General features: G+C 26.6%; 1 protein-coding gene across 1 annotated transcript; it reads left to right on the plus strand.

The window, feature by feature from the left end:
• Positions 1 to 3,918: 3,918 nt before the first annotated feature.
• Positions 3,919 to 14,370, plus strand: LOC145829636 (organic cation transporter protein-like). The gene is made up of 14 exons (XM_082937488.1): positions 3,919 to 4,150; positions 4,590 to 4,638; positions 5,706 to 5,802; positions 6,056 to 6,211; positions 6,477 to 6,580; positions 7,741 to 7,895; positions 9,330 to 9,435; positions 10,303 to 10,386; positions 10,890 to 11,010; positions 11,388 to 11,529; positions 11,748 to 11,924; positions 12,652 to 12,760; positions 13,432 to 13,531; positions 13,857 to 14,370. Exons 1-14 carry the CDS (start codon positions 3,943 to 3,945, stop codon positions 14,028 to 14,030), a joined length of 1,782 nt encoding a protein of 593 aa, XP_082793614.1. The 5' UTR covers positions 3,919 to 3,942; the 3' UTR covers positions 14,031 to 14,370.
• The last annotated feature ends 5,935 nt before the right edge of the window (positions 14,371 to 20,305 follow it).

Raw genomic sequence — 20,305 nt, forward strand, 5'->3', positions numbered from 1 at the left:
TTATTTTGGCTATATTTTTTGAAAAAAGTAAGTTATAAACAGCTAAAGTGTACTTACTTTTGAAAATCCCGACTGGCCTTTAAAGCTTATATCTGTATACTGTTTTCAAAATATTAAAGTCGTTTTCGATTAAAACGTTTTTATTAAATAAGTATAAAGCTACATGCAAATGTTTTTGTCTTGGGTTGAATACTTGGCAGTAGTTATGATGTTTGATTTAATTTTACTTATGTTACGTCCTTTAGTTAAAATATGTTACGTCTTTTAGTTAAAATTGTAAATTTGTTGTTTACTATTTTACAACAAATTTACAATTTTAACCAAAGGACGTAACAATTATCATTTAAATGTTTTACGACCTCTTTTTATAAAAATCTATAAATTAGTTTACAATACTAACTTGTACAAACTGATATAGTTTTATTTTATTTTATTTTCAAATTTTGTTTTAATATTTTTCAGTTTTAAATACTGTTTTTTATTTGCGCAAGTATATTTTAGTGTAGTTGTTCTGAAACTTTAACTACTAAATACTACAGCTTTATTCCTTTTAAATAGTTACAATAACTAAACTCTGATAATTTTATTTTACTTCAAACGTTTTCATAGCTTTTCATTATTTTTTTTACGTTTATATAGTTTAAAAATTTGTATGAATATGCTTTATTGAAATATCCTGATACAACATTAAGTTTTCTACTTACTTTCTTATGCTTAAAAGTATTGTGTATCTAATTTTACTCGGTTCTTATCTAAACAATATTCATTCCGGATTTTTTCTTTAAACTCATTATGACGTATTGATAATCTAGCTTTTATACATATTAATGTTATATTTTACAGCTTATTTATACACGACAGCAGTTGATAAGTGTGTTTTGAAAAATTTTCTACTTATCACAAAAATGCAATGTGTATGTCGACATTTTTTATTTAAGGTAAGTTTATATTGTATACCACTATCAGTGATAAAAATAAATTATTATTTATAAATTGTAGCATTTTAAAAGTTTTTGCAGATTTGCAATAGTTTGATACACCCTTAAGTTTATTGTACTTAGTTGCTAACGTAGTTTTAAAATCAATACATTTATTTTTTATATACTGATAAAACTTTTAAAACAAATTTTAAGTGTTAAAAATTACCAAAAATAAATTTCAAGTATCCGTAAACTACAACTACTTTGTTTTACTTTTATTGGTTTTGCGGTAACTCAAAAAAAAAAAAAATCATAAAATAAACAAATTTGTTCATTTCCTAATTTTGATTTTAAATTGCATTACTAGTCATACATGAATTTTTACGTGTTTTAAACATTTTTTTCAAATAATAAATAACAATTTTAAACCAAAGTTATAACTAATTGTTTATAATAATATTATTCTTTTTATACCTTCCTTAAACAAAAAAGTTAAAGTTTTGATAACATACTTCTAAATAATCATAAACTACTTTTAACATATGTAGTGTATAACTGTATTTTTTGTAAACATTCTCATTGTCACTGACGTACGATTTACGTATCAATTAAGTTATACGATAAACAAGCTGTTGATTTAAAACTATTCGTAGATTTTTTTGATAGAAGTTTTTATCGGTGTATTAGATAGTAAATGATTTTCGTTATTTTGTTAGTAAAAATTCATTTCATGACCTTAATTAATTCGGTTTTGTTTTATATACAGTCTTGAATTTTAAACAACCAAAAAATTTGTCCATGCCTTTTTTGATTCTATTTATTTGTAGTTAAATAACAATTTTTTTTTGAATTTTGTAATTTATTCAAAAAAAAAAAAACTATTTTTTATTGCAAAAGCACGCTTTATATACATTATTTTTTTCTTTTCATGGCTAAAAAATTTTGTCTACTTAAATTGATAAACTTTAGAGATCTATCCAAAAATAAAAATAAAAGTGTTAATAAAATAATCCATGAAAAAATTATATGCTGTTCAAATTAAATTTATGAACAAACAAATTTCCATTTATTTATACGCACTTGCTACGCTTAATAAATTTGTCCTGCTTTGCATGACAGTGGTAAAATTATTACAACATCCAAAATTTTGCGTTTATCGCAGGTTTGTTTTTAATTTTTAAGAAAAAATTACTCGTAAAGCCTTAGTCATACAGTATGGTGAATTGAAACAGTCATGTGAAAAGCCTGAAATTTATTCTTTTTATTTTAAAAAGCGTGAAAAAATTATGTTTTTTTTTTGTTTTTACAATGTGCAATTTTTGAAACTGGTTTTTTTAAGTATGTTTGATGTCAGTAGAGTATATTATGACATAACTTTCATTGAATGAAAAACAAAGTAAAAATGGTAAGAACCATTAAAAAAATCAGTCACAGTCTTATACAAGCACTTATCTATTTGATTAAGATTCTATTTGAATAAGTGCTTGTATAAGACTGTGACTGATTTTTTTAATGGTTCTTACCATTTTTATTTTGTTTATTTAAAATTCAATTCTGTCCGGTCTTTAAAATCAAAAGAGGAAGACTACCTTCATCCCATTTTAATTTCTGAATGAAAAACAGTTATACTTATGAAATTCTAATTTATTGATTGTTAAATGATAACGGATTTTTTGTTTTAGAAATTAGAAAAGAGTTGGTTTTTACGAACCTAAAATTCCAGATAGTGTTAAGTTTATTTAAAATAAAAAAAATAATTTTATTGTTTATTGAACAATAAAATAGCGCTCACAAAAGTTGGTCTATGGGCTTGGTGCACAAAGGAACCTTTTGGATATCGAGTCGTTCATCACATGCTTATAAAATGTCTTACGAGCTGTTACGCATTATTTTTTTATCTCCTAAATATTTAAATATTTTGTAATAAAACAATAAATAAAACGGAATAAAAGAAAATAAGAATTAATTAAACACAAATTTAAAGTACCCATCAGGATATAAATAAAATATAATAACTTTAAATCTCAATATGAAGTTAATTTATTTCAAGTGTTAAAATAATAAAAAACAACAAAAAAAAACATGTGTAAAACTGATTGTTTGATAGTTTTTCTAAATCGAGTCAAAAATTTTATTTTCGTCTGAATTTTCAACATCAATATAAATTTCAGTTACATTAATATAAACAAACTAAATTCAGGAATTTAAAAAACTGTATTAGCACTATACAGTTAAACTAGTTTACTATTTTTATTGGTTTATACTTAAGTTGTAGTTATAGTAGTAGTATTTTTTTTTAAACGAGTTGACTTAGAAAAAAATTCAGAAACAGAAGCTAAAGTAGTTTAAAACTTTTTTTTAGAAAACCAACAAATTTTAAATGCTAATTATAAATTTAAACGAATAGAAAATATAACACTATTTAATTATCCAGCTACTCTTGGTATTTTTGACATGTTTTTGTTATTACACAGTCGACTAAAACTTGACTGTTATTTTTTAGTAGTTCAGAAAATTCAAGTAAAACAATACATACATACTTTCATCTTTAATTCTGCAATCCGTTCTGTTTAGTATCCATTTAAGCTGTTATAAATACAACATTTCAAAAGTACTTTACACCAGAGTATTCATTGTCAAATTATGGTGCCTGCATTGCAAAATCAAAGAGCGCATTGCATCAATAACTTTATTTTGCAACAATTTTTCGCGGTGTGAAAACTTTCAATTTAATTGGTAAAAGTTAGTCAAGCCTGCAATATTGAATATACAAATTTGTTGTCTTGCTTGACTTCGGCATTACGTTTATTGTTAACGATAGGGACGTATGAACTTTTGTTGTTTCACTAAAAACTAAAAGTTCTGCTAATTTCTATTATTTTCAAGTTATTTTTGATATTTTGTTTTATTTTTAAGCTAATTTATTTCAGAATTTAAACAACTGTTATAAGATGACGTTAAATTAAACCTCAAATGAAAACTTTAATAGCAGAAAATATAAGACTGTTCATAAAAACAAAAAATGGAAGCTAATGTTTACGAAAACGAAGCGTTCGAAAGTGTAGGACAGAATTTGGAAACGACACAAGAACCAAAATCCACAGAAAAAGTTACCAAAGAAGGTTCAAAAGAAAGTTACGATTTCAGCATCATAATGGCTGAAGTTGGCGATTTGAAAACTTATCAGCTTTTCCTCGTTTTGTTGGTCACGTGGATAGCGATACCCGATGGTTAGTTTATTTAAATGAAAAATCTTGCTGTTTTGTATTTTGATGTTAAAGTTTTTAAAACGAAACTTAAAAGTTGATAAGGGTCTTATTGGCTTCGTTAGTGTAATTTAAGTTTGAATTTTATTTTTAGTACTTTTATTTTATTGTATCCTGTTTTATCTTTTATGAACAAAAAATTATATTTTTATTATTATTAAATTTTTGTTTACAGAGTCACATTAGTTAAATAAAAAAAAACCAAGTATTGTTAAGTTATATCTAAATTATAAAAAAAATTGAAACTTGTCTAACAATTTCAGCTTAGAAAAATTGTATTTTTTAGCCAGAAATGTTTTATCGCAAAACTTATTCAACTGTGCTAGTTTTTAAAAATTTTTTAGCGATGTGTATCTATTTTACATTTTTTCTACTTTATAATTATTTTTTAACATTTTCACAGCACTCATAGATTTTGCTCCAGTTTTTATTGCAGCTACACCTAAATACAGGTTTATATGTTCTTTTATTTAGTAGTAAGATTTATTTATATATTTGATAGTAATAAAACAATAAATTACTTAAAGTTAACTCGTACTTACTATTATTTTATTATAATTTTATTTTTCGATCCCTATTAACTTTTTCCTATATTCTAGTTAACAAACTTTTTTCGATGCTTCTAGTAACACTTTTTTGATACTTAAAATATCAATACTTTGCCAACCAATAAAAGTTCTGGTATTAATCAAAGTTTTTCAAAGTGGATGACAATTTTACTAACAGACGGCAATAACTAGTGAGGCAGTAAAATAACACAGAAAAAATAATTTAGTTAGACTTCTGCTCAGTGTGCTCTTTTCAAAATGATTTTAGGGAAACCATGCCCTAAAATTTAGCATTATTGTAATTCAGCCTCAAATACGCCCACTGTTAGCTCACGTATGTGGGGGTCAAAAGCATTCGATCTTTATTACCTAAAGTTAATTAGTTCGATGCGTATTGCTAATTTCAGCGGTTAACTTCTTTCATCATAGTTGTTTTTTGGAATTTTGTTTTGAAACTGTTTCGTTTGGCCGTTTGTTGATTGGTAGAATATAAAAAATAGTTTTAAATCTTAATTGACAAGTAACTATTTGTAAATGTTTGTACATGTTTGTAAAAAAAAGAAGATTATTTGATAAGAAATTTTTTAGAAGTCTTATGAGTATGCAAAATGTTTTCAAAGTATAATTAAAAGGCAAACAATTTAAAAGGCAAAACAAAAGTTTACTTAATAAACTGCACTATTATTTAAACCTAAAATCAAGCATGTTTTTTTAATAAATGTTTCTATAAGTATAGTCCTTTTATTCAATTAATAACAAAAGAAAATTATACAAAGTTTGTTTTTTTCTAAGCATAAAAGTTAATGCTTCTAATAGATTTATTTAAATAATACAAACAATTATAAATTTGACGATAAAATTTTATCTTAAAAAACCATTTAATTTAACTGGTTAAGTAAAGTTAAGTTGTAAATTTATTTTACCTTTATAAAAAAAAGTAACAACTAAACTACTCTACTGTAACATTCAAGGTGTTTTGTTCCTTCAATAGACGATGCTGCACACAGTTTAAGTGAAAATGAAATAAGAAATATTTTTATTCCAAAACATAAATATTTAAATTTTGATGTGAGTTTTGTTATTAAACATATTTTCTAATCAAATAATAATTAACTACCAAACCGTTGTACTCTCGTAAGTTTTATAAAAAAGTAATACAGTTTTTTTATATTTTTCTAATTTATACGTAGCAAGGGATAAAATTTGTAGTTTGATTTTTTCAAATTTTATTTTGAATGACAACAGTTGTACTATAGAAAATTAAAACTTATACAGCTACTATAAAATGTCCATGTATTTAGTTTTATAAACATGCTAACAGCAATGCTCGGTGTACAACGTAAACTTAACAAACACATGTCCTCATCTTAACACCAGCTGCATTAAACAAGCTGTGACGTCATACTCAAGTATTACTGGCTGTAACGGGAAATATGTCTTCGATAAATCAGTGTTTTTAAACACCATGGTAACAGAGGTTTGTGTTTAAAAAGGTTTAAACTTATTGTTATGCTAAAAATCGTTACAGCACTACGTTTATTTTCTAACAAGATTGAAAAGCTAAAATTAAGTTAATTGATATCAAGTATAAGCAAGAAAACGCTACTAAAACAAAAACAAAATATTATCAAAAGTTGTTTTAAAAAATTATAGTTTTCAGTGTTTTAAGGTAAACTACTTAAATATCCGTTTTTTAATTAAATTTTTTTTTTTCTTTATTAAACACATGTATTTTACCACAGTGGAACATGGTGTGTGATAGAAAGTTGCTCGTTTCCGTTGTTTTGCTTGTATTTTCGTTCGGAGTTCTCATTAGTTCTGTTGTTGGAGGATATATTCTTGACAGGTTTATTAAGATATATGTACTAAGTAGTAATTTGTTGTGATGAATAGTTTAGATTCTATAAATCAAATGAAGTAAAATAGTAAAACAGCTGTTTGCGGCCAAATACTTGACAGTTTTAACAAGAATACTGAAAAGTAAACAGTTTTAAGGGATACTAAGAAAAAATCGTTCTTCCTAACTTACGCTTTGGCAAAATATTATTTAAACTTTGTGTAGCTATAAGCTTACTACTGGAATAGAATGTTTAATTTGTATAAAACATTTGTATAAAATGTTTATTTTGTATAAAATATAAGCATGTTACCATCTTTTTTCAAATTAATTTTGAATACTTTTAAATACTACTACATAAACAGGGGTTGGCAAAATGCGGCCTTCAAAGTCACAATAAGGACCCGCAAGCTGCTTTTTAGTCAAAATATACATATTAAAAACAATAATAACTAAAGATTTTGTAACAAAACCATATAGTTAGGCTCTTAAATAAATTAAAACTCTTTTTTAGTGCTCTGATATTGCTTAATTTATCACATTTTTGATCTTAAATAATGTTTTTCTACTAATTAGTAGAACTTTTTTAAAGTAAATGCGACCCTCAAAAGTTTTTTTTTCAAAATAGTGCGGCCCGAAAAAAATTTTTTTAGAAAAATTGGCCCGCGAGTTATATTAGGCTGCCGACCCCTGACATAAAACGTCATAATAAGAGCAATGCTTAAAAGCGTTGATTAAGTATACAAAACAGAAATATATTTTTTTAATTAAACTTTATTTTGCATTTTAGTTGTTTATTTACATTATCAGTTTTAAACTCATACATTGCTATCAAAGGTCTTTGTGACATCACATAAGGTATGTGCAAGCGGTTTGGTGCAAATATTTTTTATAAACAAAAACTTTTAAGTATTTGAAGTATTTTGATAACTCATATACTTCATAAAATTAGCTGAAAACTGACTTTTAGGTATTTTAGGTTCTGGTAGTTTAAATCACGTTGCTCGCATTTCACATTGCTCGCATTTAGATAGTAGATAAAACTTGAAAAATAAAAATAATAATAATATAAAAAACACGTGCAGATACGGAAAGAATTCAATTTTTGTTGTCGAGATGTTTTTTCAAACAGTTTTTATTTAACTTTTACAACCAAAACCAATTTAAAGGTACGGAAGAAAGAACGTGTTGCTGATAGTGGAGGTGGTTTTGTTCGCGACGGGGGTGGCGTCGTCTTACGCGTCCACCTTCGAACTCTTCGTGGCGATCAGGTTCGTCGGGGCGGTGTTCAGCGAGACCGCTTTCATCGGCGGCTACGTTTACGGTGAGCAGTTGCCTGAGATTTTGTAAAACCGGCGGTTGTGAACGCGACGACCTCTGTAAATCGGCATGTGTGTGCTGGGTAGTAGCGATATACCGGATCCGGATCTTTCTTTCAAACTTAGGTCTGGTCGGATCCGGAACTCGATAATTTTTAAAACTAAGATCCGGTCGGATCCGGATCTAAATAGGTGGTGTCCGACCGGATCCGGGTCCTGATAGTCAATCTAGTAGATAAGTAGTTGGTAGTGTTCATTTTTTTAATAATCGTAATTAGTAAATTAGTGTAAGTAGGTAGCAATTTGGCAACAATTCGTAGCCAATCGTAAGTTTATTTTCAAAGAAAACTTTTATATATCAAGCTTTCTTAAGATAAGCAGTTATATATTTTTACGTTTTTAACTTAACTTATCAAGAATAAATGCATGTCAAAAATAACAGCCATCAGAAATTAGAAAAAACTTTATTTACAAAAAGCTCACTTAGGGCAACTAAAGTAAGAAGTATTGTAGTAGTTTTTTAATGCAATATTAAATTTAATAAACTTTAAAATACTCAGCTTTTACTTGGGCACAGAAAGAATAAGGCGGTTTAAAACTTATTGTAAAGTCTTTTTAGACATATTTGGTATTTTAGTAAAATAGTTTCTATAATTTGTTAATTATGTTACAACTCTCAAGATCATGAAGTATTAATTTAATCAATAAATAAGATACCAAACTAATTAAGTTGATTATTGAAATCACTTGAGTATAAAATCAAAATAGAAAAAAAACTTGTTGTTTGGTTTTTCTCAACATTTATGCGTATAGTGAAGTTAAAAAAGTCTAAATTCTTCCGACGGTGCACTCAGTTTGTTATTTGAACATTACTCGTGTTCAACGATGCATGTATAAAAAATATTTTTGGTAAACGCTTGGCAAAAGCTGCCAAACGTCAGTTAAAATTTTATTTTGTCATTCAAACTTAGTATAATACATTGCAACCTTCAAATTTTTCATTATTTACCTTTGATTAAGTAATATAAAGTTCTAAAATATACTTTTTTTTCTAACTTAATTAAGTATTTCCTTTGATGTTTTAAAACTTAAGTAGAAAGTCCGTTATATCTGGTAAAATACGTTTTAAGTAAAACAATGTTTCGATTATAATTCATATAAAAATTTAACTGGTTTAGAATTTTCAACCTATTTTTTATTGTTTTATTTATAATATATTACAAAAACCTAACTGATTTAAAAAATAAATTTTTAATGTAAAGGTCTTTTTTCTTTGTTGATTCTCTGGGGTGATAAATTTTGTCTTAAGAAAATATATACTTCATTTATAGAAACGACTTAAAGTTTTGTGGTAACTAATTTACCAATTAAACAAAACTTTCAGTAATGCTAAGCTCATAAAAACAATTACTTTTTAAATTGTTTAAAATAAATTTTAGCGATGGAGATGACTGGAAGTGCGAAGAGAAGCTTCGTCGGAGCTCTTTTCAACATCGGATTCTCCTTGGGACACATGATGTTATCCGTGTTTGGGTACTTTTTCAGGTAGTAATTTATCTATTTTAACTAATCATGATCCTACAAGTATTCAGGTATTGCTTCAAGTAATAATTTATATTTATTAGTTAATGTTTCTACTCGTAATTAGATACTACTTCAAGTATCTATAAAATTCTTATCAGCTGCACATGATATTACCAGTAGTAAAATAGTTTTTCACTTCAATTTAATTTATTAAGCAAGCGTCGGTTCTTATCCTTATTAAGGTACTTATACGGCTAATAACTAACTTTATTTTTGTTGCTTACAAATGATGTTATCCACACCCGCATACTACTAATTAATTATTTTTAATTAGATTTGTTTTATTAATCACAAATGATCTTATCCGACTCGGATACTTTTTCAGGTAGAAATGAGTTGTAGTTTTTTATCTAAAACCTTTCACTAATACTTTGGGAAAATATATGACTTCGACAAAACAACTAAATCTTGTTTATGTTAGTTAAAACTTTATTGAAATCTTTACAGTGATTTGAATATTTTATAAAAACTTTGAATAGGTTTTAAAAGTATTGTTTAGACATAGAAAAAACAAATTTCACTTTTAGAAAATTATAAGTTAAATACTGACTGAGACCTCAGATATGCTTATGTTTATGTTACTTTGTCTTTTCAACTTAAGTTTTTTTCTACTTAAAGCTTTTCCTGTTTACATACTTCCTGGAAACTGCTAACGTTCGCTGCTCATCCGCAGTTATTATTCTTTAAAACATTAATGCTTCATTTATTTCAAAATTGTTATTAAAGGCCTGTTGTTAAAATCCTGTTGGCTAATATTGTTCGTTCACAGTTTTTGTAATAATATTTTAATGTAATTTCTTTAATTACATATCAATGTACTTGTTTTAGGTCTTGGAGACTTCTCGTGTTTGCTGTATCTTTTACAGTTCTTCCCTTCTTCTTGTTTTGGTTCTTTCTTGTTGAATCTCCTAGGTAAGTTTACAAGTTGTCTGCTTATAGTTTACATTTTTTTACTTTAACAGTTTAACAATCAGTTAAATTAGAACTTTCTTTAACTAGAACTAATTAACAAAAAATATATCAAGCATAAGTTTAGAAAAGTAAGAAGTTAATTAAAAAAAAACAAAATTACTTTGTTCAATGAGTTTTAAAGTTATGTTGCAAATTAAAACATCAGTAAAAACTTTACTAGTCTGTTAACTCCAACTCTTTCAACTTATTCAACTTGCTTTTTTGTTTTTTTTAATGATTAATTTTAAATTTTTGTAATTTATTATGGAAAAACCATTAGTCCTAAACTTAAAATTATTTATTGCTACATTCCTACACCTAGGTCCTTAGTCCAAACTATTTTTGAGTATTTTAGCTTACTTTTTTATTCAATAAAGGTAAAACAACCGTTAACTTATTGCAATATAAAATTCTGATTGATTTTTGTAACTCACCGTTTTATTTTCTGCATCAATGATTTCCAGATGGTTGTTCGACAAGCGGCGCTCGAGAGAGGGAAAGAAAATAATTCAGTTGATTGCGAATAGAAACAAAAGCAAGTTGTCCAGCGACCTGTGGGAAAGAGCGGCCACTAATGAGTCGAAAGTAAATTGACTAATATTTTAATTAAATTGAATGTAATTGAAAGTTTTACCTTTTAGAATTTTTTCTTAAGCTACTCTTTCAATTAAATTTTTGCAAACGATTTTTTAACCGTTGCAATATTTTTTTTACTACAAAATAAAGACGTGTACTTTTTAAATACGGAAAGTTAGAATTTAACTCAACCACTTTTATTTAGTAGATTAACATTAACTTTTACAATAAAATAAAACATATTTTTTTAATAAAGCTTGCTCCAAAAACATTCTAAAACCCTTACATATTTTTTTTTACCGGAAAGTTAAATACGTAGATTTATATAAAATCGTAATATATATATAAATTTAACTTGCTTAATCTTAACAAAATAATAAAAACAGGACGACAAAGACGTGATCTATTCACCAATGGAGCTTTTCCGAAGACCCCGTATGTGCTCTGTAACGATAGCAATCATGTTCGTCTCCTTTGTCAACGGCCTTCTCTTCTTCGGACTTTCTTTCAACAACGAAACTTTGTCTGGTAGGTGGTTACAAGAGCCGTAAACGGAAGTAGTTGTTTATAAAATTTGCACTTAGCTTATTTATTAGTGTTTGAAAACTTGAAACATGACATGATGATGAAAGATCTACTTCAGAAAAATTGATTAAGTTCTTGTAATGAATAAAATAAAACTAAATGAACTAAACAAAATAACTCAAACATTTGTATTTATTTAGTTCTAATACCAATCGCTGCAGGCAACACCTACCTGAACAACTTTCTGAACGGCCTGGTGGACTTGATAGCCATCATAATTTCCTTCTCTGCCATAGACAGGATTGGTAGGCGGCCGGTGGTCAGCGGCAATCTTCTGTTCGGGGGAATTTTTTGCATTTGTGCGGCAATCTGCACGCGGTTTTCCTACGGGGTCACGTGTCAGTTGGGTTTTAATTTTATATCAATGTTGTTTTTAAAAACAAAAAAGTTTGCAAGTTAAATAAAAAAAGTTCTAATTTATTTTTGTATAACTAGTAGTTTTTTTAATAAAGAAAAGTTGTCTAAGTCCTACTTAAGTCAAATTAAAAATCACCAACTTCATTTATCATTATTTTTCTTGAACTTATTAAGGTAAAATTTAAAGTGCTGGCAACATTCGGCTTGCCAAGCAGAAATCTCTGGCTTGCGACATTTTTTTTTAGCTTAAATACAACTCTGGCAAAAAAAAATAGAGCTTTTTAAAACGAATTTTTATCATAAGTCTAAACTTAGTTTTCAGTACACAGTAAGTCATACAGTAGTTGTTTTAATGTAAATTTGTTTTTTAATAATTATCTAAATATTTTATTACAAATTTAAAAATAACGTCATTTGCAAATTAATTTTTAAAAGTTCGGCCCATAAATTACTTTTTTCTTGTAAATACTGCTCTCTGACTAGAAAATTTGAGCACCAAAAGTAGAAACAAAAAATCAAAAAAAAGTTCATACACTAAAATCAACTAAAACATTTAACTAATCATTGAACACGTACTGATAAGTGCTTGAAAAGTATAAAAAAAAACTTTAGGCTTAAGTTAAAGATGTTATTACGTTACGGGTAAAAATAGCTAAAAGCTTTAAAAGCAACTTGTATATACTTATTTTTTATCTAAACGTTTTGCAGCAATTATGAACGCAGCAACAGTTTTCTCGATTCTCGGGAAACTCGCTGTGAGCGGGTCGATTGCAGTGTGCTACAACTACACCGTTGAACTCTACCCTACTACTTTGAGGTCTGTTCATTTTATAATGTAATATATTTGTGTGAGTATTTTCTTAGGTTTCAATTTTTTTTTTTTAATTTAGTTAGTACACCCAAAGTTACACCTTAACTTCGTTATTTTTATTTTTCGACCTATACACTACATTCATTCATGTTTACAACAATTAATTTAGTCTTTACTTAACTTTTTTTTTTGTATTTCTTTAATATTTTCACTTATTTAAGCCTTTGTAAAAGCATTTTTGTGTATAAAAATTATTGTTACCTGAAGTGTTAATTTTACATTAATTTTACTAAAACTCTGTACAAAATTAGAAATAAATCTTACTTAAAGTTTACTTTTTACTAGTAAGTTAAGTTTGTATACTTAGAAAATGTAGTATGAGGCAAAAAAACACACATATCCATGTTGTATTTCGGAGTTTAAACTACTTTTATTTGTAACGTTACCTAAAGCAAAAACAATTAATAACACAACATGTATTCCAAAAAATAGTTCCAACTAAAATTTACCTTTAGTATAACACTTATTGTTAACAAACAGAGGACAAAATAAACTTTTGTTTATCTTAATATTTGTAATAATAAAACTAAACGTACATGTAGTCAATATTAACACTTGTTACCCCTTTTGTCATTTAGATTTTATCTTTAATTTATATTTAAAATAAATTTATTCAGAGGAACGGCTGTAGGATTAGCAACTGTGGCTTCAATGACTTCGAACCTGGTTATGCCGTTCGCACTGCAGTTCAAACATTTCAATTTGTGGCTTACTAGTGTTAGTTGACATGAAAATAACTAAACTAATAACACATTAGAATAAATAAAGAAAGATAATCTAGAAATTTTATGGTTTAAACTTCTCGTATTGTGGCTTATTAGTCTTTTTGGAGTTAAAATAAACACAGTTACAAATTATTAACAATAAACTAAACTATAACAGAACGGTTGTCTTAAAAAAGTTAGAAATATAAACATTTCAATTTTAGGCTTACTTCTATTAGTTGAGTTATAAAAGTATCAATACAATTAATTAAGTTTTATTGCAGATAACAAGTTTTTTATTATTATTTAAAGTTTCCAATTGTTTATACTTTCGTCAGGCTTTTTTCGGTGGGTTTTCGTTCATGGCTGGATTGTTAGCCTTGTTCCTGCCTGAGACAAGAGGAAAAAACCTTCCCTCAACAATAGAAGAAGCTGAGTTGCTGTACAGTAACAAGTTGTTTTCAAAGTTAAGAAAAAAACTGTCAAATGTTTGGAAAAAGCCTTATAATTAAAACTTATTTGTATCTTTTTTACGCAAATCATTGATTTAGTTTGTGTTATTAATGTTTTTAAGGTGTTTTTTCATTATGAATTTAAATTCTCCTTTTGAATTTGTTATGTTTTGCTGATAACTAACTTATAAAAAATCAAGATTTTTTTTGCTTTATATCTATTGAACTTTTTATAAGGTTTATTTTGATTTTTTTAAGTTTGCCAATTATATTAAGTTTTGTCAGATAAGTGCAAAATGGTCAAACTATTTTTTTGTGAAGTTTTTAATGGTTTACTCTTTTTTTAGTTTTTAAATTGTGCCTTTTTTAGAAGTTGTTTGACTACTGATATCTTTTTTAACTTAGGACGATTAAAACATTTACCGCCGTAATTTTTTTGTAATTAACTTTGCTTTGAAGTTGTTAATTTTTTTAACTTTAAATAATAATTTTTTTATAGCTGGTATTGTAAAAAGTCTAATTAACTTATAAAGTAAGTTTTTCACTTAAGTTATTGTCAGTCACAAACATTTTTTTTAATTGTAATGTGCCAAAAATTAAAGATCTTTTTTGTTTTGTTGTTTCAGTTTGTTAGAATATGGTTTTCTTCTGCTTTATTTATCATTCTTTGTTTTAAAAACTATAATAGATATGTAGAAAATTCAAATCAACTGTTTTTGAAACTATGTATTAATTTTAAAGCCTCGCTTATCTTTTTCATAATTTTTTTTAATTCATTTTAAGGGGAAATTTTAACAAACACACATAAGATGCTCAAGTAAGAAGTATAAGGGGGTGCAGAGCAGTTGTTCCTCATAATTAGACATTTCCTTTGTTTTTAAAGTTTTGAATAAATTGCATATCTAAAAAATATTTACAATAGTGTTCTAGGTACTCTGTTCCCCCTATGACGTCATAACGCATCCGTACCTGATTTTTTTTCTGAAGTTTCTTAACTTCATTGAGCTTGTTTTGTCCCTTATATATACATTACATTTTTTTCAGCACGAATTTGCATTTTTACTATTTTTTAACTAAAACTAAATTAAATACACAGTTTTGGTGCATTATTGAAATAGTCCACAAATTAAGCCAAAGACATATTTAAAACTGATTAACATAAGAAAATCCATCTAAAATGACAACATCGACATAATTTATTTACATACGTAAGTCGTTGATGGTCATAATATTCAATTAAAGGGATTATATACTATTTAACATCATGCTTTTGTGTTCTATTATTATTTAACACTTAACATTTTTAATCATACCTTTTAATTTAAACTTGGGATGGACAACGTTTTTAGTCAGCTGACCAGATGTGGAAAATTTTAGCCCCTGGCAAGCCGAAGCATTTTAATTTAATTAGTTAAGAAAATTTCCTCAATTGTCTAGTTCATTTTGAAAAACTAATAGTTTTAAGTATTTTATACTATATCTAGTGTAAGTTTTAAATCTATCGCAAGTTGTATCTAAGATACTCTTTTTTTTTTTGCTTTTCGTTTCGAATCAAAAATATCTAGTGTAAGTTTTAAATCTCTTGTAAGTAGTATCTAAGATATTTCTTTTTTTTTTGCTTTTCGTTTCGAATCAAAAATATCTAGGTTAAGTTTCAAATTCGGTTATGCCAGCAAGTTTACCTTTTGCGTACCGGATTTTACTTAAACTTTATATACATTAAACTTATAAACAGTGTAGGTCGTACGTTGCCCACCGCTAGTTTAAATGGTCTAAACATTAAAAAAAATGTTTTAAAATATTAAATTTTTATTTGTTATACAAGATGTACTCCATGTAAGAGTCGCCGAAATTCTAAAAATCAATTATACTGAACACTAAAAAACTATTTGTTTTAACTTAAAATGTCATGCTTAAATGGTTTTTGACGACATTCTCGTAGGAAATTCGCCTATTATGCTCACATGTTTATGCATAAAGATAACAATTAAATAAGTTGTGTATCTATATATAAAATGTCTTGCTGGAGCAACTGTGTGGCGATATACTCATAGCTAGTTTAGTAACTGCAATTGGAAAACGGCACCAAGCAGGTCTTACAATGCTAAAGTTGCTATTCTAACTATTACTTAATTCCTGCAAACTTTTGTATGTTCGAAACTAAAATATCATAAAAATTTAACTTCAATCGATGTTTGCAAATTAAAATGGCAGGCCTGGTGGCAAGTGTTTTATCGACTGTATTTTCTGAAGTAGTTGTACTTTTACAAATGGGACTTTATGTTTAATTTAAACAAAAGCAACAGTATGCTTCAATTGTAAGTATCCACAAGCTAGCTTTAAGAAAAAAAAAAGGTTAGTTTTAAGTGAGTTAAATAGTTTAATGTAATACTTTGTTTGTATGCTAGTCAAGTTAAGTCATGAAAATTAATTCTAACGGAAGTTATATACCAATAAACTATTTATATAGTGGTTTTACTTGCACTGCTTTTGGACTAAAAACATAATGATTTTATAGCTGTTGCCAGTTTTCTACTAAAACAAGTTTGAAACTAAACTTAGAACTTTATTAGTTTATATGTGAGATTCTAATTGACACTATATGTAATATTAGTAGTTTTAACTTCATGTTAAAACAGTTCATCTTTAATATTTTTATTGACTTTTGCATTTTTTAAAATATATAATTTTAAATACACACAAGTTCATTTATTTAAAGCTTCAAATACAATTTCTTAAACGTGTTTTACAGTCTTTAATAGTATAACAGTAGCACTTTATGATAAACAAATAGATTTACTTGGTAAAGCAGAAAAGTTTAAACTACTTTTAACTATTATTTTTCTACTAGCGTCTTTCTTAAAAGTAAATCTAATTTTATAAGTGTTTCGGTATTTATTTACAGTGTAACCAATTGGCACAACCAATAAGAAAAAAAAAACAGCTTAAAAGTCTTAGTTTTTTGTAATTATTTTGAAGATAATTTAGTGTTAGCTAAGCGTAGTATTTTGGAAAGAGGTTACACAAAAACTTTACTGTCAAAATATTTTTCAAACTTAACAATTATTTTAAGCTAGTTTAGAACTTTAGGTACTTATTTTAATTATTTGAACCAAGTTTAAAAATTGATTTTGGTTTTAAGTGGTTTCATTGTTTAAAAAATTAAAATAACTTTTTGTTTTACTAAACATGTTGTTGCACTTTACTTTAGTTGAAGTTGTTAAACCATTGGATTTTTTGGTAATTTATGGCTTATTTAAAATAAAAACTATTTTAATTACTTTTAGTAGTAGATCTCTGCCTTTAGTTTGTTAAGATTTATATAAAAAAGTTACAAATCAATTCAAAAAAATATATCTTTAAATAAATAGCACAGTCTAATTAAAGCAGGGTTTCCTAAACTCAATTTCATTCATCAATTATTAAAGTGAATAAATTCGGATCTTAATTTCAAAAAAAGATTTGGATCCCAATCCTGCCGAGTCCTAATTTAATAATAAGATTTGGATACGGCCAGATCCAAAATTTTTGGATTCCTTAGAACACTAATTTAAATCTTTTTAATACTTACATTTTATTTTTTTTTCAGACTAAGAGCAGGATTGTTGTACATATAAGCTACTCAGAAAGTTTATGCTCGTTTAATATTTTTCAAAAATTTCAGGTTGATTCATGTTAACCAAGGCTAACTCAGGCTAGTTTAAATTTAACCTATTTTTAATTTATTTGAAATTTTCAGGCTGACTTAAGTTAGTTTGCAGTCTTTTGACAAAACTCATATTGTTTTGATATTTTTGAAAAATTACAGGATAGTTTTAATACTCTAAAGTCAGTAAGCTAAAATATTTTATTTTGCTTAATATTAAGTCCCTTAGTTACTTTTTGCCTTTTATTGGTGCCCAGAGTTTTTTATTTTAACCAGTTGCGTATAGTTCAACTTTTTAAATATGCTTGTAAATTAAGTTTTTGTTGTAAAGTTAGAATATATTTAAGCTTGTAAAAAAAGTACTTTTATAACGAAATTTATGATAAAAAAATTAAAATACGAAAGAACTTTTGTTATTTTAATGCTTAGATTTATTTTTTTGTAAAATTATTTTAACATAAGTTATAGGGGAACGGGTTAAAATTGCACATATCAAATTTCACTAGATTACTAAATTGCAAGAGGGGACTAAATTGCGAGAGAACAAAATTTCACGAGTGCACAAAATTTCACGAAGACACATTTTCACGAGAGCACAAAATTGCTACAAAAAAAATTGCACGAAGACAATTTTGCACTTAGGGTGATTTTTTCACGAGTTACATTTTTGCACGAGAGTAAAAAAAAAACAGAAAAAAAAATTAATTAATAAAAAAACAAAAAGAAAAAAAAGTTAATGACCGAGGGTAAGGGTTAAGGGTAACAGTGATAGTAAAAATGAAAAATAATTAATAAAGTTACTATTTGAAAATAAATGAAAGATGAACAAGCCATTTAATTTAAAAAAAGCTACCAGCCGAGGGTAAGGGTTAGGGTAACAGTGATAATAAAAACAAAAAAAAATTAAACTTAAAAGGAAAATTAAAATTTATGAAAAAGTTAAAAAAAAAAACTAATAAAAAAATACAACTCGTGCAAAAATGTCTCCGTGTTAATTAATTAACTTTACTGATGGTGCAAAAAAGCCTTCGTGTAATTCTATGTTTGTGCAATTTTGTTTTCTTGTACAAAAGTGTCTTTGTGCAAAAGTATGTTTGTACAATTTTGTGCACTCGTGCAACTTTGTCCCTTCGTGCAACTTTGTACGCTCGTGCAAATTTGACAGCTACTCAAATTATAGACCCGTTCTTTAAAATATTAAATTTTTGGGATTAAAAAGAAATGTTTTATACGATAAACAAACAAAAAAAATTTATTACATAAAAGTAATTTTGAGCTATGATATATTGCTTTTAAGCAAGTTTAACTTCCAAAACCAATATTTTGTGTAAGTTTTTAAAACCACTTTGGATATAGAGAAATTAAGTTTAAAATAAAATAACATAGTTTTAAAGTTGGTTAAAGTTTTTGTTATTAACAAAACTTCGAAGTCGTTTGTTGGCCAACTAGTTGTATATACAAATTGAAAAAATATTTTTTATAGATAAAGTTTTTTATTTTTTGTTTTTCTTTAAAAAATAAAACTGGGTACATTTAGATCAGGGTTTCTTAAAGGTGGAGTTTTAATTAATTTAGGTGGCCATTACTAAAACCGTGTATCAAGGGGTGGAACAGTTTTAAAACTTTTGGCAAGATAATAAGGAAGCCGGCAAATACTTACTAAAACTAGAAATCCTAGGGTTTCTAATAAAGGGTTGCGATCTATATTTTTATTTTACGAAAAAGGGTCAATTATAAAAATGAGTTAGGCAAACCCTGCTTTAAGTAAACCAGGGATCGGCAGGCAGTTAGTACTCGCAGACAAAATTTAAGGTTTCTAAAATATTTGCGGACCACAGTTTTAGTTTTAATGTCATTTAAATAATTAACTTGTTTTAGTTTTAATCACATTAGAGAAAGTTTTACTTTTATTCACTTTTTTATTTTAAATGACTTTTTGCTGCACATAGAATGCCTATTTGAATTATAAGTATTTATTTGGATATTTATATTGACTAATAATCTCAAGTTTTAATAAACCATGTACTTACTTAAACACTTAATAAGTTAAACTTAGTACTTTTATTACTTTACTTACAACCTAACTCTCTATAAAAACTGAGCCTGGAAAAAATTTATGGGTCACTTTCATACATTTTTTATATTATGAAAGACTTTTTAATATTTTTAAAAATATTAATTTTGAAAAATAATTTTTGCATCTTAAATAGTCTGCACTCTGTAAAAATTCAGTAGTTAGTTTATTAAATAAAGTAAAAGCTTTTTGTATCGTACGTAAACTATAACAAATTTTTTAACATACTTTGTGCTCGAAAACTTTTATAAAATACCTTAAAAGTAATTAATTAGTCTTTTACATTGTTGCCACTTTAAAAGCAAACATGTCTGAGTTATATTAGAACAGTCCAATTTTAATAAAAGTTGAAAAATCTAAAAACTTAAAAAGAGTTGAAAACTTTATTAAATAATTTGTGTTGGATGTAGTATACGACTTTTGTTTATTTTTTAAATGACAACAAGAAGTCATGTTTAAGAAATGTCTCAAGGTTGTAAAGCCGCGCATAGATCAAACTAAGATTTAAACCAGTTGGTTAAGATGAGAGCACTGATACAACAAATATTGCTCATCCGAGAATCTTTTTTAGAGGTTTTTTATTAATTTGTCAAATAAGAACAAATTCTAGGTTTA

The sequence above is a fragment of the Thalia democratica genome, chromosome 2 (genome assembly GCF_965202585.1).
Source record: "Thalia democratica chromosome 2, ktThaDemo2.hap1.1, whole genome shotgun sequence".
Classification (NCBI taxonomy): Eukaryota; Metazoa; Chordata; class Thaliacea; order Salpida; family Salpidae; genus Thalia; species Thalia democratica.

Excerpts from the sequence above, each read along its gene's own strand:
- LOC145829636 (XM_082937488.1), top strand. The coding sequence starts at position 3,943 with ATGGAAGCTAATGTTTACGAAAACGAAGCGTTCGAAAGTGTAGGACAG. Across the intron at positions 4,151-4,589 it reads GTGGATAGCGATACCCGATG|CACTCATAGATTTTGCTCCA; the intron begins GTTAGTTTATTT and ends ACATTTTCACAG. Across the intron at positions 11,530-11,747 it reads CAACAACGAAACTTTGTCTG|GCAACACCTACCTGAACAAC; the intron begins GTAGGTGGTTAC and ends CAATCGCTGCAG.